Source organism: Saccopteryx leptura, chromosome 3 (assembly GCF_036850995.1).
Source record: "Saccopteryx leptura isolate mSacLep1 chromosome 3, mSacLep1_pri_phased_curated, whole genome shotgun sequence".
Taxonomy (NCBI): Eukaryota; Metazoa; Chordata; class Mammalia; order Chiroptera; family Emballonuridae; genus Saccopteryx; species Saccopteryx leptura.
The window spans coordinates 148,590,238-148,611,281 of record NC_089505.1 but is presented as its reverse complement, the minus strand read 5'-3'; the positions used below and the strand labels follow the sequence as shown (position 1 = coordinate 148,611,281).

At 34.0% G+C, this 21,044-nt stretch overlaps 1 protein-coding gene across 2 annotated transcripts in view; it reads right to left on the bottom strand.

Annotated features, from left to right (window-relative positions):
* The window catches only part of TNNI3K (TNNI3 interacting kinase), a 286,731-nt gene that overhangs the window by 252,969 nt on the left and 12,718 nt on the right, over positions 1–21,044 (bottom strand). For both annotated transcript variants that reach the window (XM_066376575.1, XM_066376576.1), the window contains exons 3-5: positions 20,862–20,947; positions 19,647–19,744; positions 6,747–6,857 (exon numbers count right to left, since the gene is read on the bottom strand). In XM_066376575.1, coding sequence (XP_066232672.1) covers positions 6,747–6,857; positions 19,647–19,744; positions 20,862–20,947 — 295 coding nt within the window. The remainder of the gene's footprint in view (positions 1–6,746; positions 6,858–19,646; positions 19,745–20,861; positions 20,948–21,044) is intronic.

Sequence of the window (21,044 nt, the reverse complement as noted above, 5' to 3'; positions counted from 1 at the left end):
TCCTGGCAGGTAGAATGACATGGGGAAAAAAGATTAAGTGCAGGTGCATCAAAATATCTAGCTGTTTTTCTGATTGTCACAAATACCTGACAGAAATTACATCTGATGAGCTGATATATTGCATAACATAATTAATATATAAATAATATATGACATACATATATATATATAAATCATTTTATCTATTTATTTATCATCTATCTGTCTCTTTTTTTTTTATGTATGAAGAACCTAGAATATTATAATCAAATTCAGTGCATGGAAGGGTTGGCATAGAGAGTAAAATTAAAAAAAAAACATAAAATGGTTACAAAGGAATTGCTCATTCATTTTTAATTTATTAGAAATAATCTTTGATTCTAACTTCTCACATAATGTTTTTTTCATCGTTTTCCAAGATAACAAGGTGACGAACATCTCATTTACATTTCTATTAAACTATATACCTTTTCCTGCTTATGTTCTTTTAACTCTCCCTGAAAACAATACTTACTGTTTAATTATAGCTATGAGAATCTCTAGCAAAGACTCAAGTGTCAAAAAAGCGACACTCAAGCTAGTGTCCTCTTACATCACTCTTACAATTGATACATGCATGCATGCGTACGGCATTTCTTCTGAGACCATAAAATTACTGATTATTATGCATGATTTACTATCTTGTTTTCATCTTTAGACTAAAAGCCTAGACAGTGGGAGCCTGCCTCCTTGCCTTAATTAACAGTATTCTGTAACACAGGACACATTCAGTATTTAGGGTATAGGATTTCTGGTTTCAACTTCTGAGAAAACCACTTTTGAATGCCACAAAAATGTGGTGTTCTTAAATCAGGTCTCAATTATTTAAGACTTTGTAAAACAAAGGGTTTAGTTTCAGACTTAATCATTTGATATAAAGTTATATCAACTTTGACATCATGGAACTGAAAATGACAATTTACAACAAGATTAAATAAAATAACTGCCAATAAATAGTGATTAAAGTAACTATCAATCATTAATGGCATTCACGAAAGTGATATTTAAACAATAATTTACAATGATGTCCATTGACTGGTATATTTTTGCCCTTGATATACATTTGGTACCTGAATTGTTGTAGCCCACAATGTTTATATAGGATTGGTGTAACTGTATGGAATATTTGGGGAGTCTTATCAGAAATAAGGTAACAGTCTTGCATACCGTGAAATAGCATAGGGTTATACTCTAGAATTGAAGAGAACGAGTGAGGGACAGAGGAAGGGAGAGGGAGAAAGAGAAAGACAGAGATAGACAGTGAAATTTCTATACTCTTTTAACAAATCCAGCACAGGACTTATTCCAAAAGCTGACAAAGCTCATTGTTAGGGGCTGGTTCAATCTCCAGTCAGGACACATACAGGAACAGATGTTCCTGTTCCTTTGCTACTCTCTTCCTTACTCTCTCTAAAATCAATAGAAAAAATAAAAATATAATAATAAAACAGTTGGTTTAAATATTTATAATGAAAATAGAGGAATAGTTGAGAAGAGCTGCAGTTACACTATTGTTTGTACTATAAGTTTTGCTAAATAAAGTAATATTTAATTATAACATGATTCTGGTATAAACCAATCCTATTGAAGTACATGAACCTTGAACATTACACTAAATAAAGAAAGCCAATCACAAGTGGTCATATATTATATGACACCATTTATATGAAATGTCTAGAATAGCCAAATCTGTAAAGCTAGGGAGTAGATTAGTGGTCTTCTAGATCTGAGTAGTGAGGGATATATGGACTGATGGTTACTGGATATTGGGTTTCCTTTGGGGATAACAAAAATATTCTAAAAGTAGACTGTAGTGGTGATTATACAGGCCTATAAGCTAAAATCATTGAATTGTACATTTTATGTGTATAAGTTATATGGCATATAAATTTTATCCTCAAAAGAGCTATTTAAAAATGTAATGCAGAAACATAAAATGGGATCCATCTATAAAGGCACCAGCATATTTTGATATGCTTGGTCTTTGAGACAATTCAGATCTTAGTAAAATGCACATACATTTCTTTAATAACTACATTCTAAGCTTCTATCGACCATTTCCAAACTTAAGTCTGGTCAGTTAGTCTGAGAGGTTGTTGTTTAGGTTAGAGGGAAGTGTAGCATTGTAAGTGAGAGCTGGCTCTGACACAAGACAGTTTGTGGACACCTGCTCTACCAGTTATTAGCTGTTACCTTACACAAGTTACTTAACTTCTCTGTGCCTCAGTTTTCTCATCTGGAAAATACAGATTAAGTCCCAAATAAGATTCAGTCAATTGGTATGTTTGGAACTCTGTTACCATTTCAAAGCTGTTAAATATAACTGTATTTTTTTTCCTATTTGTTCTGATTCTAAATGAAGTTCACAGGGGACTATTGCTTATTCATATGATTGGAGGCAGATCTCATACATTTTAGTTATAAAACTCATGAGTACATTATCTCTTTTAAAAAGAAAGAGAAATCACATTATAAAACTCCAAGCACTTGTTTGTTTTTGCCTTAGGGGAGAAAACTAAAGTTATTATAAAAGAAATAACTTAGAAAGTCAGAAGCTTCTTGTAAACAAAATTATCTCCTGAAATATTTACATGATTTAGTTAAGAATGAACTGGAACAACATCAATTGCATTTCCTTGAAATATGAAATAAATTCTAAAATAACGGGGAACCATTTCTAAAGCAGTGCTTGGATAAGTGTTTACAATCTGAAAGTGGGATAAGGTAGGATAAAATAAATTTAACTATGAAAATAATATTCCCATCTGCACAAAGTATATATGAAACAATGCCTTTCTGTGAAAAATAAAATATACCAAGACCCCTATACATTATATATTGCATCATTTCAGATGTGCTTTTTCTATTTGCTAATTGACTTGTCTCTTGATAACTGCAGAAACTACTACATGAAGCACTAAGCAGTGGTCGGCAATCTTTTTGGCTGAGAGAGCCATGAACGCCACATATTTTAAAATGTAATTACATGAGAGCCATACAACAACCCATGTACATTACGCATTATCCAATAAAAATTTGGTGTTGTCCCGGAGGACAGCTGTGATTGGCTCCAGCCACACACAACCATGAACATGAGTGGTAAAAAATGAATGGATTGTAATACATGAGAATGTTTTATATTTTTAACGTTATTATTATTTTTTTAATTAAAGATTTGTCTGCGAGCCAGATGCAGCCATCAAAAGAGCCATGTCTGGCTCGTGAGCCATAGGTTCTCGACCCCTGCACTAAAGTATAACAACTGTTTAAAGAGTTGACTACATATAAAGTGTTTTACACTTAAAGTGTGTGTATGTAAGTGTGTGTATCTGTATGTATGTGTGTTATATGCTTACATACATGTATTATTTCTACATGGGTTTGGGGGCTCATATACTAAGTGCCATATAAAGCTAATCTCCAATCAGTTCAAGTTGCTGTTACTGTATATGTAGCAATGTCTGGGCTTTAGATGGCAACATATCCAGTTTATGTTTTGTTTTGTATTCTCTGGATATAAACTGTTTTAATAATACAGTAGTCCCTTGAGATACGAACAGACCAATATACTTTTTTAAGATAGGAGCTGCAACTCGGTCTGTATTTTTGTTCGAGATCCGAGCGAAATTTCAAGATATGAGTCGTGATTCGGGAAGCTGCCACTAGTTGGTGCGTTGGCGCATGGGTCCAGTATTGGCAGTTTGATATACGAGTTGACTGACTTACGAGCTCGGTTACAGAACAAATTAAATTTGTATCTCAAGGTATCACTGTACATAGAAGAGTCATACAGGAATAATTGTATTTTATGTACCAGACTATGCATTTTAAGTCAGATAATCAAGTTTGATTCCTATTTATCTCAATTATTTATCATCTGTATGGCCCTGTGGAAGTCATTTAATTTTTTAATCCTCAGTTTCCTTGGTGAGAAATTGACTCTAATGGCAGCTATTCCACAAGGAGAAGCAAATGACAAATGTGAGTGAATAATAAAGCACTACCAAATGTTAGCTAATATTTTTAATCTTCATGCTTCATGCTTGAGAGAATATGTGACTCGTGTGCCCCCTGGACTCAAAGGGGATAAGAGGGTTTGGTGCATGTTTATTGATTGCCAATAGGATCTTAGAACTTGCAGAAAGCAGCATACACATAGGTATTGATAGATGGATAAATCAGTCAGGAAGTAGTATTGAGATCCAGGACAATGAATAGTTGCTGCTATTCAAAGCACAGTGAATTTAGAGCTGAGTCTCACATTGCAGTCGGCACATCTAAGGATCTGCAGCACATGCTCTCTTCCATTATTGAAGTAGACAGCTGCCTAGTTCATGCAAATTTTATTGTAAAATTGTTTAATAGAATTCACAATTATGGGAGGACAAACAAACTTGAGACACTAGTAGAGGATCTGAATTTGATGTGTGTAGACAAAGAGGCCTGTCAGACCTCCTTATCATCAGTTACTGTTCCTCAGAGAAAGGTGGACGATAAAAGAAAGTGACTACTAATGAAAGGGAACTCCCACTGTCCCATTGTCTCCATCCCTTGTAACCAAGAGTAAAAAATAGGAGTTGGAATAAGCATCTAAATTTTTAGTCTAGTAAATATGTAAATACTATACAGTATACATAGTTCCTATATACATAGTTTATCCCATTGTACTCAACTTTTTTGGTACCACTTGATCCTCAGGATCCTTTAACTGTTGAAACTATATTCTAACTTATTGTGATATTACAGTATCCTTGTTTTTCTCATACCACTCTGACTGATACTTCTTTGCCTACTCAATGGCTATTCAGTAATTCAAGTCTCTGTGGATATTTTCTTAAGCTCAGTCCTTGGCCATTTATTAGACCCAATTTAAACTTTTCAGCTATTGTTATGATTGCCAATACGACCTCTGCACATATAATTTCCAAAAAGTAAAATTAAGTCCCAACTTCTCCAGTAAATGCCAGTTGTAATTCTAAATGATTAATGAACATTTCTACCAGCAAATTGGGATGTCGTCAGTGAATTTACATGTCTATAGCTAACTGAGTAATCCTCTAAATTGAATTCTTTACCCAATCCTTTTTCTCTGTATGTTTAATCAACATATCATCACTCTGGAATCTATACTAAATACTATGGTCAAAGAAATTATCGACTTGACCTGTGGTGGCACAGTGGGTTGAGGTTGCTGGTTCAAAACCCTGGGTTTTCCTGGTCAAGGCACATATGGGAGTTGATGCCTCCTTCTCCTTCCCCCTTCTCTCTCTCTCTCTCTCTCTCTCTTCTTTCTTAAATGTATAAATAAAATCTTTAAAAATTAAAAAAAAAAGATATTCTCTTCAACACATTATTTATTAAATCTCCAATCATTCTCTTGCTCAAACTGTCTCATTGACTCCCCATTTTCTACTGGAAAAAAATTCTATTAGCTGTAAGTGTCTTTAAAGATTTAGAATTTCTAAATTCTATTAATCAACCACACCACCTGGTCTTGTGTATTGTACATTGTAAACTATAATAATATAATAATTTTTTATTAAATAGAATTAAGTTCCTTGGACTTCTAATATCAATGTCCTTAGTCTGGTCCGTTTCTAACATCCAATTTTACCCACAGGGACTCTTCATAACATGTTTTTTTTGTTTGTTTTTTTGTTGTTTTTTTTTTGTATTTTTCTGAAGCTGGAAACGGGGAGAGACAGACAGACTCCCGCATGCGCCCGACTGGGATCCATTCAGCACGCCCACCAGGGGCGACACTCTGCCCACCAGGGGGCGATGCTCTGCCCCTCAGGGGCGTTGCTCTGCCGTGACCAGAGCCACTCTAGCACCTGAGGCAGAGGCCAAGGAGCCATCCCCAGCACCAGGGCCATCTTTGCTCCAATGGAGCCTTGACTGCGGGAGGGGAAGAGAGAGACAGAGAGGAAGGAGGGGGGGGGGTGGAGAAGCAAATGGGTGCTTCTCCTATGTGCCCTGGCCGGGAATCGAACCTGGGTCCCCCGCACACCAGGCCGACGCTCTACCGACGTGTTTTATACTATTATTCTATTCACTTTCACCTAGATGTGCTCAGCTTATTCTTCCTTCCCATTTTTGGACATGATTCTGCTTCACCCTGTCCTGTTCTCACCACTCTAAGAAGTTCAGACCAATTTCGAACCCCTCTTGTCAATCTTTCCCTAGATCATCGAGTTCACAGTGATCTCGTTCTCACTAAACTAACACTTCTAATGTTGTGTTCTTTGATGTTCCTTGCAAGGTAATTGTACTTCTAATTATTACTGATTATTAAATTGACTCTGATCTTTGACTCTTCTCTCTTCCTTACTTATGATTATATTCTTATTTAACTTTTTAATTGCTTATTATATAAGCTTACCTGTGCATTCATTTTGTGTGTCCAGACACACTATTAAATGTTTAAGGGAAAATAGTATGTCATATTTTCTTGTATCATTCTCATATTTTAGCACTATACTATAAAACATTGGAAGGTGTGTATCCAGCCATTTTTATATTAGTTGATGTTTGATTACACTGTTATAAAATAGACTGAATTGCATATTAAAAGAGCATTTATACTTTAATTTGATCCAAAAAAGAAATGAGTTGGTTCAGTAGCAAAAAAATAAAACAGCTTCTAGAAAGCCAACATTTGAATAGAGTTGTGAACAAGAATATAAAGAGACAGGTTTACTTTTACAGGTAATTAAGGTAGGACTTACCTCTAGGTGACCAGCTATTGTAGCAATATGCAGGGCAGTGAGACCACCGTACCCAACCTGCTGTATGTCAGCTCCACTGTGAAGCAAGGAAGTGATCAATTCTTCACTATCCTGTAAGAATACAACCTTAGTGTTACTTTTTACTAATAGTAGGTTTGAATGCTGTGCAACAGGATGTATCGATTCACCGTCAGCCAGTTTAAGTGCCCAAAGAAAATATAGGTGTGATTTCTGTCATAGAGTACATGAGATTGCAGAGAACAGCTCTCAGGTGGTTGAAATATAGAACAAATGATAGGGTCATGCAGTTATAATAAACCCCATACCACTTGACCATGAAAGACAGAAAGGACATTTGCCTATGGTGAGGCTCTTGCAAATTGAGCTCAATTGTACATGCAGGTTATTCCAATAAATGTCCTTTCTCTGGCAACTGCAGTATTGAACTGATTGCAGTTGACTATTTAATGGTAGTTCAGTAATATTTATTCTCTATTACAAATGTGTCATGGGTCTTATATATAATTAATCAATAGTGGTTTTTTTTCTTTTTCTTTTTTTTTGTGACAGAGACAGAGAAAGAAACAGAGAGAGGGACAGATAGGGACAGACAGGCAGGAAGGGAGAGAGATGAGAAGCATCAATTCTTTGGAGCAGCTCCTTAGTCTCCTTAGTTGTTCATTGATTACTTTCTCATATGTGCCTTGACCGGGGGGGCTGCAGCAAAGTGAGTGATCCCTTGCTCAAGCCAGCAACCTTGGGCTCAAGCCCGCAACATTGGGCTTCAAACCAGTAACCTCTGGGCTCAAGCCATGACCATGGGGTTATGTCTATGATCACACGCTCAAGCCAGAGATCTCGCACTCAAGCTGGTGAGTGCTGCTCAAGCCAGATGAACTCACACTCAAGTCGGCAACCTAGGGGTTTTGAACCTGGGTCCTCTGCACCCAGTATGATGCTCTATTCACTGTGCCACCACCTGGTCAGGCTCAATAGTGTCTTTCTAACTTGACTCATTATAATAGTGAAGATGTTGGAAGCATTATTTGAGGCTTTAAGTTAGAATAACTTATGCAATGAATGAAGTAATCCTTACATTATTTACACTATTATTTGCATTGTATTTCTGTCTTTGAAGAGACATGGAACCTTTTAATTATATTAATAGCAGTTAACATTCATTGGGTATTATTATATAATTAACCTGTCATATATATATTAACTTACTTAAACTTGGTATATGGTAGGATATCAAAAATAGTTAATAAAAAACAAAAATAAAATAATTAAATATTTTCTAAATAACTGTATAAAAATTACTATGATAAACCTAACTTTATGAAACAGAACACTCAAAAGAGAGATGTGGATGGTCAGATAGTCACAAAAAATCAGATTCAGAAAAAAATGCAAAGGAAAATCTTCCTGTTTAACTCTTTCCTTCCAAGTAAGAATTCAAACCACAAGTTCTGTAATACCTGTCCCATCAACACCTCAAACATTCCGGTGTCAAGAACGTTGAGTTTTCACAGCATAAGCCATTGCATTTATGCATATACATATAATTTCAAATACTTTTGGTTAAGAAAATTCTCCCATTAAAAAACAACGTTTAGGGGTTATGGTCAAGATGGTGATGTAGATAAATATAATACTTGAATCTTCCCACAACCATATCAAAATTATAACTGAACTACAGAACAATTGTCATTCAGAACCACCTGACAATTAAAAATATAAAGGAGAAGCCACATCAAGACTGGTAGGAGTAGCAGAAATACAGAATGGCCTGATCACACACTCACATGTGGCAGAAAAAAACTTGAAGGGATATCTTAGCTGTACACATTCCCCTGAGGAGCAAGGTGTCCCAGCCCCACACCATGTCCCCCAGGAGAGGTCATCAGCACCAAACCAGTATTACAAAAAATGCTAAGTTCTTCTCAAAGAAGAATGAGAAGGAGGAGGAGAAAGAGAAAATATAAAAAATATAAATCATAAAATGGCAATAAATACATATCTATCACAATTACGTTAAATACAAATGGTTTAAATCCTCCATTCAAAGACATATGGAGACTGAATGAATTACAAAACAAGATCCTTACATATTTTGGCTATAACAGACTCACTGCAGATCAAAAGACACACATAGACCGAAAGTAAAGAGATGGTAAAAGGTATTTCATAAAAATGGGAACAAATAAAAATGTTGGGGTTCAAATATTTATTAGTATTAATGGTATTTATTCTAAATGACTTTGAATGCCTTCAATTCAATCAGTTTTAGTTATTACTAGTTTTAACGTGATAGTAATTCTCACATTTGTTCTTGTTATTTCTATCATCACCTTCGATTTTATGTAGTGTCCTAAATAGTCTCCAGGACTAAGCCTTTTCTCATTGTAGTCCATCCTCCACACTGCTACCCGTTAAGTTTTTTTTACATACAATTTTGATGACATCATTCTCCTTTTCAATAAACATTATTTACATTCAAAAATATTTATGGTGTGTGAAATATTGTTCTGAGCAGTGGAAACACTGCAGAGTATATGACAGATAAATCTCTACTTTTACGAAGATTGTACCAATAGTTATCAGATAAAACAGGCAAATGATAAAGTAGGCTACTTTAATTTGAGCATTCATAGAATTCACTGAAGAGGTGGTCTTTGAGATAAAAAGTAAATATCAAAAAGAAGAAATCTGAGCCACAATATAAAGGATGGGCATTCAAGGATAGGGAGTAGTTAGTGTAAAAGTCCTAAAATGGAAATAATCTTAGTGTGTTTGAAGGCCAATATTGAGTGGACGTAAAAGGAATAAAGAGAGTAAGAGAGAAATGTAATGTTCAAGATGAGGTCAAAGACATCTGATCATTTAGGGTCTCACACGCCATGGTAGAAAGTGTTCGGATTTTTTCCAAGTAGAATATATAGCAGGGGAATAACATAATACTGAATTATAGAAGACTCAAATGATAGTAATTTTGGAGGTAAAAAAAATGTTTTGTTTTTCACAAGTTTGAGATACTTACAATGCAGAGTTAAGATGTGCATATTAAGGTTAGTCTCCTTTGTTAGAATCCTAGCTCTGCTAATGACCATGTGAACTGGGGAAAGTTACATAATCCTTTTACACTAACATCCTTAGTTATAAAAAAGGGGACAATAACTATCTGCCTGACAGGATGCACATAGTTTATCAACAACTGATTAGATAATACATAAAAAGCACTTAAAAATACCTGCCATACAACACTCAATAAAACTCATTACCATTGGACATAGAAGTCTGGGATTCAGAATAACCCTCAGTGGAAACTTCCAAATAAGATAGTGATTTGACACCACCATAAAGTTCCTCTTTCTCTTTTCTTTTTACCTTCTCCCCTTAGCTTTTCTTCCTCTACTTTACTAGTTACCCACTAAAATAACTGAAGGAATAAAACAGGAAAATTCTGAACCAGGACTGAACATTAGAAAATGCTTACTAGTTCTTTCTCCTCCAGAAAAAATTTACGGGAGTTAGCTCTAACCTCAACTATAACCTTTAATTTTGAATGGTAAGGGTTAAAGACACAAGTAGTCTCTGAGATAAAGGGAAAGACATTACCATAAAACACTTTTTTTCCCTGCAGAGGGGCAGACATTCAAATGCAGGAAAGTAGACAAGGTCATTTTAAGCATAAAATCGTTTTTTAAAACAGAGGAGAAATATGATAAATTTGAGTAAATGAAGGTAGTTAAGAATACAGTATAAGATAAATGACAAATTGCAGCAATATTCACAACATATAAAACAGACAAATGGTTTATATATTTAATATATGGATCAGTAGAAAGATGGATACTTTTTAATTCAACAAATATTTATTAATGAATGTCTATCTTATGGCAAGCATGACACTAAACTAAATTAAAATAAATTCTATGTAAATCATGGAGCATATGACATATTTATCTATAAGGCAAATACTAATAAACACACATTCATTCTTTCCTTCACTGTCTTTGGATTTTCTCCTTATTTAGCCAAAATTTTTAGGATTTAAACAAATGTATGTTATGAACAGGCAAATGGTGAGGTTGAAAGTACAAAATTATTCCTTCCTTTCTTGACTGGCTTTCTCAAGTTGACCTCTGATTGATCTAAATACTATTTAACTGAAAATACTATAAAAATAAAACTTTTATCTTACCAAGCTATCTTACCAAGCTATGCTAAAGAGGATGTATCAAAGGAATCATTGCTACTTATAAACTGCTTATTTAGTATCATGTAAATTGTAATATCTTTTAAATTTCAAAACTTACCTATGAAAAAATATTATAGTTGACTCTTGAACAACAACATGCTCTGAACTGCATGAATCCACTCGTGGATTTTTTCAACAAATGCAGTTGGCCTTTCAGATCCATAGAGTTTCACATCTGCAGATTCAAACAATGGTGAGTGGAAAAGAGTATTTTTGCATCCCAGACCATGGTTTCACAAGATGGATTCCTAATCAAAAATACTGTTTTTCAACCCACAATTGTTTGAATCTCTGGATGCCAAGAGATGACTGTAGTCAAGTTTTTGGGGTGTCAAAAGTCATCCGTGAATTTTCAACTGCCTTGATGCCCCTAACCTCATGTTTGTTATTCAAGGGTCAATTATATTATGTCCATTTTAGAGCTGATGATTATCAGAATCAAACAATTTAAATTACTTGCAGAGCCCTAAATATTTTGTAAGTGTTGGAGTGAGATACAAAGTCAGGTCTGTTTGACTCCAAAGTTAATGCTTCATTTTTTACATTTCTACTGCTTTAGTTGATCATTCCACATAAATCTCTCACACTCCTAAATCCTATTAAGAGTGTGCTTTTCAAGAATTCAATTGGCATAACATATCATAAAATATGTTCCTTCAGTGTACATTTAAATTGAAACTGAACTGGATTTGAACTTAGGTCTTCTGACTTTGAAGCCTATGCTTTCCTCAATACAACATGTTACCCTCCATTCGCAATGACTTTTTTACCTCCAATATTTTGCCTGTCATATGTAAGCCTTGACTCTTTGCTATTTACTTGTAAAAAAAAGACATGTAATACCTGCTGCATACGGTTGTAATAAAGATCAAATGGCATTATTTGTGTGCCAATGTTTGTAAACTCAAGATCCTTATAAGTTTATATATTTATATTAAATGTATCACTCTCAAGATTGACCTATTGAAAAATTCATCTTCGTCTCAGTCCATTCTGTCCCCAAAGATGTTTAATCATGAAACAACCCAGTTTCTTCACCTGTAAGATTTCAGTGTTGAGCTCAATTGTTTTCTGTAATATCCTAACCACCTCTAATATTCTGATGTGCCCTGAAGTGTCACATCAAGCTCCAAGGTAGAGCTGAATTTGGTTTGGAAATAAGACTGAGTCTGCAGGGGAAAACAGAGATATATAAAGAAGTATTTTAATAATGGGCTTATCTAAGTAGTTTTGTTCAAGGACTCAATTTATCCAGGACAGCAATTGTCACAGCCTGTTTGTGTTTGTACGGAAAAAGTAATAAAAGCAGTTTTGTAGTCAAGAGAATATTAAGGTTTCTTCTAGGACAAGGGAGTATGTAGAGCTTCAGTATGAAATGTCTTTAGTTCCAGGCATTAAAATTTAATGGACTAGAGCTGACTCATGAGTCATAGACATCTCCAATAAAAGAATCCACTAATCAGTATAAAAATAACTGCTCATGAAGGTTCACATCTACATGTGCCTCTCATTGAAATAACTGAATTTATCTTTACAAAATATATCAATTATTAAAGGTTTTAGAGTGATGGAAATACTTGAATTCACTTAAAATATTGAAAAGAAGAAAAGAGAGAAGGAACACACTCTCAGTTTTGGTACCTGCACTCTTTCCAGAGTAAATCCTCTAAATTTTCTTTTAACCCATTTCCTTTCTTATTACCACCTCTGACCTTTCCTTTTCTACTACCCAGTTTCCCATATCACTTCCTCCTTGTAGGCTGTTTTCAATTGGCCTTTGAAAATATTTGTCCTCATATTCAATAATATAGTGATGATTTAACAGGGAGGACCTAATCAGAATCTCTGAGAGTTGGGGAGAATGCAAACACATGCTGTTTGAAAAGCATATTGAATATTATAATTTCTTTATTTTCCCTTATAGTTTATTTATTTTAAAGCAAAATAATTAAACTGACTGAATTTTTATATTTATTCAAAAGTGCAAGACTACAAAGATAGAAAAACAATGCTGTAAAATTTTTTCTTTGATCCTGCTACTCTCCAAGATAACGACCTTTTTTTTTTTGCCTTTTGGAAGAACAGTCTATATGCATAAACTCCATTTATTTTCAATCCATTTTTATACTTTCTACCTCGCTAAAATTTACCAAAATATACCTCACAGAGATATCTGACAATTTCCAATTCTAATGCTGTTAATTTTCTTACAATCTCCACAACAAGAAATTATTCAGTCCAAAATGCCAGGTAGTGTGAAGGCAGAGAAATCTTGATCTAAAAGAACTGAGAATCCAGGATAGTTGAAAAAAATCTCAACTTTGCAATCAAATACATGTGTATTAATAAAGAAAAAATATATCAGGAAAAAAAGGCACCACAGTTTCTAAGCTATGAATAAATATGAATAAAAAACAAAGTTTTCTGATAGGTTATCTAGTGAATCAGACAGACATAAACTTGAATTAAAATTTCCTCTTTCCATCTGCTTCCCCTTTGTAATATATATAAAATGATTTCTTCTGAATGATAAGAGTGAAATCTTGCTAGAAATCTGTAGGGTAGAATAAATGACCATTCAACAACTGCTTTTATCTTATGAAATGCTAAAAATAATGTTGACTAATAATATTGCTTTTCATTCACTAAAGAATTTTATCAAAAAGTTGGTCTGTATTAGAAAGGAAGTATGTGTAAGGTTAAACTAGACAGTCTAATAGCCTTTTGTTCATTAATATCCTTACCTAAGATTCTTGAAACTATATCAATTTCATTTTCCCCCACAAAGTTTTGTGTTTCACCTTAAGAGTATGATTTAAATAACATCATCTAAAAAAGTATGCCCCCCCAAATGAGATGCAAATATGAGAGGAATTATGTGAGAAAATTCATCAGGGTGCAAAAATATTGTAAATTCTATTTAATTTTATTTATATATGAAGATAATATTATTTTATTAATGTTTAACATGAAAATTTGCACTGGTGGTCTCAGTTCATGTATCAGTCATGTCATATACAGTACAAAAATATAATAAACATTTAGAATTCCAAATGAAATGAGTCCCTCACTCTTTTTTCACCCTTTAGTATATGAGTATTCATTATGTGAGCCGAATTAAGTGTATTTATAAATACTAACATCTAATTTTAACTATATTAACCCTTAATAATGGCAGGTTATTTTAAAAATATTCTTATGATCAAAGCACAGATCAAATATATATTACTAATATAAAAAGAAAAAAAACCCGAAAAAATAGCAGAGAAAATAAAATAATATTTAATACTAGGTAAAAATCTTATAGTTGAAAAGTACAACATGTAAAATGAATAATTTTAGTGTATTAGCATCTAATGGAAGGTTGCAGAAAAATCATTCTTGAACTTGAATTCAAATAAATACAAATAATTAAATTTTGAGAACAGAAAGAATATATTTAAAAAAAACAGACTTGGTAACCTGTGGAAGGTCATCAAACATTTTAAAATACACATTTAGAAAAATAATAAACAAATTTTTGAATTAGATGAAAATGTAAATTTTCAGATTTAAGAAGCTAAATGAACTCCAAAAAAATTGTACAGAGAAAATAAAAGATTCTTATAATCAATATGCTGAAATCCAAAGATATTTTCTCTTCTTTATTTTCTTTTAATAATATGAATGTTTAACACAAAAGCTCTAACAATATGTTGTAGTTAATAAAATGTATAGATGTAATATACATGGCCACAATAGTATAAAGAATGGAAATAAAATGAAACTATACTATTGGAAGGTGTTTATATTTAAAGTGAAGTAGGCCAATATTAACAGACAGTGCTTTGTGATATGCTGAGAATATGTACGGTAATCACAGAGCCACTGGTTAAGGTCTTGACCAGTTGGCTCAGTGTTAGAATATTGGCCTGGTATGTGGAAGTCCTGGGTTCGATTCCTGGTAAGAGCACACAGTAGAAGCGACCATCTGCTTCTCCATGCCCCCCCCCCTTTCTCTCTCTCTCTCTCTTCCCCTCCTGCAGCCATGGTTCCTGAGCAACTTGGCCCCAGGCACTGAGGATGCCTTCTTGGCCTCACCTTAGGCACTAAAATAGCTCAGTTGCCAAGCAGTGGCCACAGATGGGAAGAACATCAGCCCCATACGAAGGTTGCCAGGTGGATCCCTGTTGAGGCACATGCCAGATTCTGTCTCTTCGCCTCCCTGTCTCCTGCCTCTCACTTGATTAAAAAAAAGCCATCAGTTAAAAATGCAATGACTTCATTTTTAAAAATGCATAAACACATAGTCATTAGTTTATAATGCATAAAACTTTTGCTCTTTTAATGACACTGTCCAGAAAATGAAAAGGCAAACCATACATTGGGGAAATTTTTTGAAAAATATATATCCAACAAAAAATTTGCATCCAGAAAATATATAAATCTCCCACAATTCAAGGAAACAATAAGCCAAATTTTTATACAAAAAAAAAAATATTTGAACAGACAATACACCAAAAAAATTTAGTGACAAGTACATAGAAATCCTGTCAACTTCATCAGTCATTAGAAAAGTGCAAATTGATCATAATGAAATGCTACTATACATCTAATAAAATGGCTAAAATAAAAAAAAATATTGACCATACCAAGTGTTAACAAGAATTCAGAACAACTAGAATTGTCATACATAGTTGATGGAAATAAATATGGCAAAGCAAGTTTGGTAAAGAGTTAGCCATGTTCTTATAAAAATTAAACATGAACTTATGATGTGATCCAGCAATTTTACTCCTAGGTATTGCCCAAGAGATGTAAAAACAATTGTTCAAATGAAGATTTTTAAATGAATGCTTATAACAGCTTTACTTATAATAAAATATGAAAACAATCCCCAGATACATCACAGATGATTAAACAAATTGTGGTGCATCCTTGGAAGGGAATACAACTGGAAGGGAATACAACTTTATAATAAGTGAAATAAATTATTGAGCATACAACAAATAGCATTAAATAAGTGAGAGGAACCATATATAAAATGAAATATACTAAATGTATGGCATTTATATAAAATTCTAGAGAGGGCAAAACTTTAGTGATAGACAACACATCCCTGGATTCCAGACACCAGGTGAGATGAGATAGAAAACAGACTACAAAAGGTTATGAGGGAAACTTTGTGATAGCATGATTGTGATGATTGTACATGATGATATACATTTTCAAAAGTCATCAAATTATATAATTAAAATTGTGAATTTTATTGTGTATAAGTTGTATCCTAATAAATCTAATCCTTATTAAAAAAACAAATAAAAACAAAGCATTAAAAAAGTATGAGGGCTAATCAGCAACACGGCATTAAAATTTACCCCTCTGCTCTACTCCTACTACTAATGATGCCTAATTAATAATATATATATATCCAGGCCCAGATGCCAGGGTATATAATTGAAAGAGCTGTTGATGTATCCAATAAAAGATATAAAAGTTAAATTATTCATTTTGTGAGTATTAAAAACAAAGTAAAATTTTATTGCAACTTATATAAAAACTCATAGAAATACATAAAAATAACTATTTTGTACGTATCAAAAAATACTATGGCAAGAAAGTCAAAATAAAGCAAAGTAAATCTTTCAGATTAAAGAGACAAGAAAAGTAAAAATGTATTATTTTGTACTGAATACTAAATTTAAAAAAATAAAAGCTATAAGTGACTTTATTGGAACAAGTGGCACATAATGAATTTGGACTATAGATTGAATAATAGTATATTATCATTGCTAAATTTTCTGATAAATATATTTTTTGCATTTTTTTTTTTTGCATTTTTCTGAAGCTGGAAATGGGGAGGCAGTCAGACAGACTCCGGCATGCCCACCAGGGAGCGATGCCCTGCCCATCTGGGGCATCGCTCCGTTGCATCCAGAGCTATCCTAGTGCCTGAGGCAGAGGCCACAGAGCCATCCTCAGCACCGGGGCTATCCTTACTCCAATGGAGCCTCAGCTGCAGGAGGGGAAGAGAGCAACAGAGAGGAAGGAGAAGGGGAGGGGTGGAGAAGCAGATGGGCGTCTCTCCTGTGTGCCCTGGCAGGGAATTGAACCCTGGACTCCTGCACACCAGGCCAACGCTCTACCACTGAGCCAACCAGCCAGGGCCTAAATTTTCTGATTTTGATAATAATTATATTGTATATTGGTGAACTTTTTTCTCAGGAAATAGGATTGAAGTTTTTTTTTTTTTTCTTTTTTTGTATTTTTCTGAAGCTGGAAACGGGGAGAGACAGTCAGACAGACTCCCTCATGTGCCCGACCGGGATCCACCCGGCACGCCCACCAGGGGGCGATGCTCTGCCCCTCCGGGGCATTGCTCTGTTGCGACCAGAACCATTCTAGCGCCTGGGGCAGAGGCCAAGGAGCCATCCCCAGCGCCCGGACCATCTTTGCTCCAATGGAGCCTCGGCTGCGGGAGGGGAAGAGAAAGACAGAGAGGAAGGAGAGGGGGAGGGGTGGAGAAGCAGATGGGCGCTTCTCCTGTATGCCCTGGCCGGGAATCGAACCCGGGACTTCTGCATGCCAGGCCGACGCTCTACCACTGAACCAACCGGCCAGGGCTGGATTGAAGTTTTTAGTGACAATGAGGCAGTGTTGCCTTCAATTTACTTTCAGAAGATTTATAAAAAAAAAACAGAGTAATAAGGTAGATGAGGCAAAATGTTAACAATTAGTAAATCTGGATAAAGTGTATATAGGAGTTCTTGTATTATTCTGACATTTTAAATAACATTAAAATAAAATTTTATTAAAGCATATGGGAAAGGGTATTGGAACCCAAAATGAATTATATATCTATTGCAGAGTGCAGAGAATGGATAATTAGAACTAGATTTAATATAATAATAGCATGAATGGCTATTTTATATTGTTTCTGCATTTAAAGTGAAATGGTAAATTAAATTTGTTTTTACCATTGTTAAAAAACAAGTAGTATAATCATGCATTCTATTATGGCCTTTTGGGGAATTATTGATTACCTAACATCCTAAGATTCTAAATTTGTTTAAACTTTTTACAAAAAGTTTTAGCACAAAGACTCTTCTGTAAAATATAAGAAAACAGAAGAGACAGAGCAAAGGGAACTTTAAAAATTGAAATTTAGAGTTGATAAACAAAGGTGAAAGAAAAATACGTATTCTCATAAAGAGTATAACCTTAATTTGTTCAGAGCCCATTTGTGTGGTTGTGTTGTGGTAAATCTTAGGAAAATAAACAAATATGGAAACAATCTTCCAGATTGTAAGATTCAGAATTCATGGTTTCACATACTGCAGCGACCTCCATCAACAACTTCCTATTCTTCGGAGCTCTTATACTTGCACCTCCTGCTGTTCAGCAGAAAAACCAGCATTAGACACTTTTTCGTAGACCCTGAACTCAGGCTCCATTTCAGTTTCAGAGAACCAGAAAAATTGACTAGGCATTGATGGGGCATGGGAAAAGATGAGCATCAGAGCGTTGCACTGACCCAGAGGAATATTTGAATCTGAATCATGGGAAATATGGCTCTCTTCCAAAGAATGATAAAGTCTCTAAGGTTTGGGAGAGGGATGTAGTGCAAAATGATCTGGACATAAGAAAACAGCTGCGCCCCCACCTGCACATGCAAAATTGAAATAAAATCACATAAAGTTGAGAAAGATTCACATAAAGTTGAGAAAGAACAAAATATGCAATATAAGAAGGAGAGTCTGGAAGTATGAGCCAACTATACTTGACTATAATCATTATTATAACACTCACTAGATACCTAACTTTAACCTTTAGTTCCCTTTTCTATAAAATAAAACCTAATATGCAACTCACTAGATTATTTTAATGATGAAAGAAATAATGTATATAAAACCTAGTATGATATTTAGCTTGTAATAAAGACAGAGCAGGTAGAGCATCATTATAATTAGATAACAAGCAAGTTACATATATATAACTTAAGACAATATCAAAGATCTATTTCAACATAAGTACTTCAGTTTTTCCAATCCATTTTTTCTATTTATTTTCTGATCAACTACTGAGAATAGTTTGGCACCTGGGACTGATATAAGAAAATAAACAACTGAAGCAAAAGTAGAGAAATAAAAAAAGGCAACTAAAGGGAACTCTAGGATATATATAGGATATGTATTTTTTTAATTAAGGAAAATATGCAGAAAAAGAATCCAACTTCAACATGCTTCCTTCTTGAACTCTTCAAACACAATCTCATCCTCTTCTGCACAGAGACAGTGTGATCTCCTGGTAAGGAGCTCTGGTGAGGGAACAATCCAGCAGGCTACCCACTGCCCAGCCATGTAACCTTGGAGATAACAGTATTCCCACACAGGGTTCTTGTGGGGATTTAATGATTTAAATATAGAAAGAGTATGTGTCTGGTATATAGATGCTATCTGCTCAATAAAGACAAAGAAGCCCACTCAGTACTTTAATATTCTAAAATTCCAGTTATTTTGAATGTTTTCCATGATTACTAATTTGTGAAGAAAGAAAGAAAGAGAGAGAGAGAGAGAGAGAGAGAGAGAGAGAGAGAGAAAGGAAATAAAAGTAACTTAAAGATACCTATACCCTTGGTTCTAATACAATATTTATTGTACCTTGTAAACTGCCAAGTGCAAAGCTGTAAATCCATTTCTTGTCAGCCGAGATGGGCGGAGCCCTTTTAACATAAGGGCTCTAATATGAGATTTATTGCCTTAAAGAGAAAGTTTAAAAAGTTAAATTGTTTATGTGGTAGACTAAGAGACTTTAAAATCTCTCTTTGACTTAATGATAAATGTCACACTGATGTACGAAAATGTCAGATAGCTGTTTTTCAGGCCATGTTTAAAGTTTTCTCTTAATTGACAGCCTTACTTAGTAGTGAATATTTCTATTACACTTATAAAACTTTGTATCAATGCTGTGCATTTTAATGGATTTGTATTACATCTTTTATTTAGTGATCTCATTTTCAGACAGCTTTAAAACATAAAAATGGAAAAAAGTTCACCATAATAAATTATTTGGGGAAAAGCTTAGATAAAAATCTAGTTGTACAGTATTCCTCAGAAAATCAAAATCATTTGACGGAAGTGACTAAGGTTGGGAAGGCATGTTTAAATTTGAGAGGAAGATCTTTTAAGTACAGTCTGATTAATTTGTTTGACAGGAATGTTTAAGAGATATGGTGAGAACCAATATTTTATACATTAGTGTTCTATTTAAAAAAATGAGTTCAATGAATACTAGTTTGAATTAACAAAAATCAATATAAACTATTAATTCATTAATTAAATGGTTTTTATTGAGTACCTACTGTATGCCAGGTACCATCATAGATGTTTGAGATACTATTAATGAACAAAACAGAAAAAAAACAACATAAGCCAAATTAAACTCTTAATCTTACCTTTGATCAATCTTCATTTTGAGATTTTTATCCTTGGTATTTATTACCTTCCCCATATTTTACTGCAAATCATGAAGAAATTACTTGATGGCATTTTGGGGAATGCTTTAAGTACTTATGAATTTGACCTAATCCCTCACTAGCATGTCCAATGCTGAAAAATGCTTTTTGGATTTTGAAGCAAGCTACATGACAGTACATACATGGTAGAAGCATAGTGAAACTTAAACTTGGAGCTAAATCAATTGAAATATCTATCCGCCTGATCACCATTGCTTCTACTGAAGGTTATCAGAGTTGTAGGGGAAAAACAAAAGAGAAAATTGAGTATAAATAGAATTCTCTCATAGACTGTTAAATAGCTCAAATCATTGCCTATATATATAACTAGTTTATGAAGTATTGAGTTTCAAGCACTCACCTCCACAAATGCAACACAAATGGAGCAGAGACAGTCCATTTCCTGTGCGGTAATTTAAATTGACTTTACTGAAGGCATCGTCAGAGCTAAAAAAAAAATATTTTACAGATGATAACAAATTTTACAGTTTATTATTTTTCATTTAAAATTATTTTAAAAAATCATGTTAATATAAATTTAGAA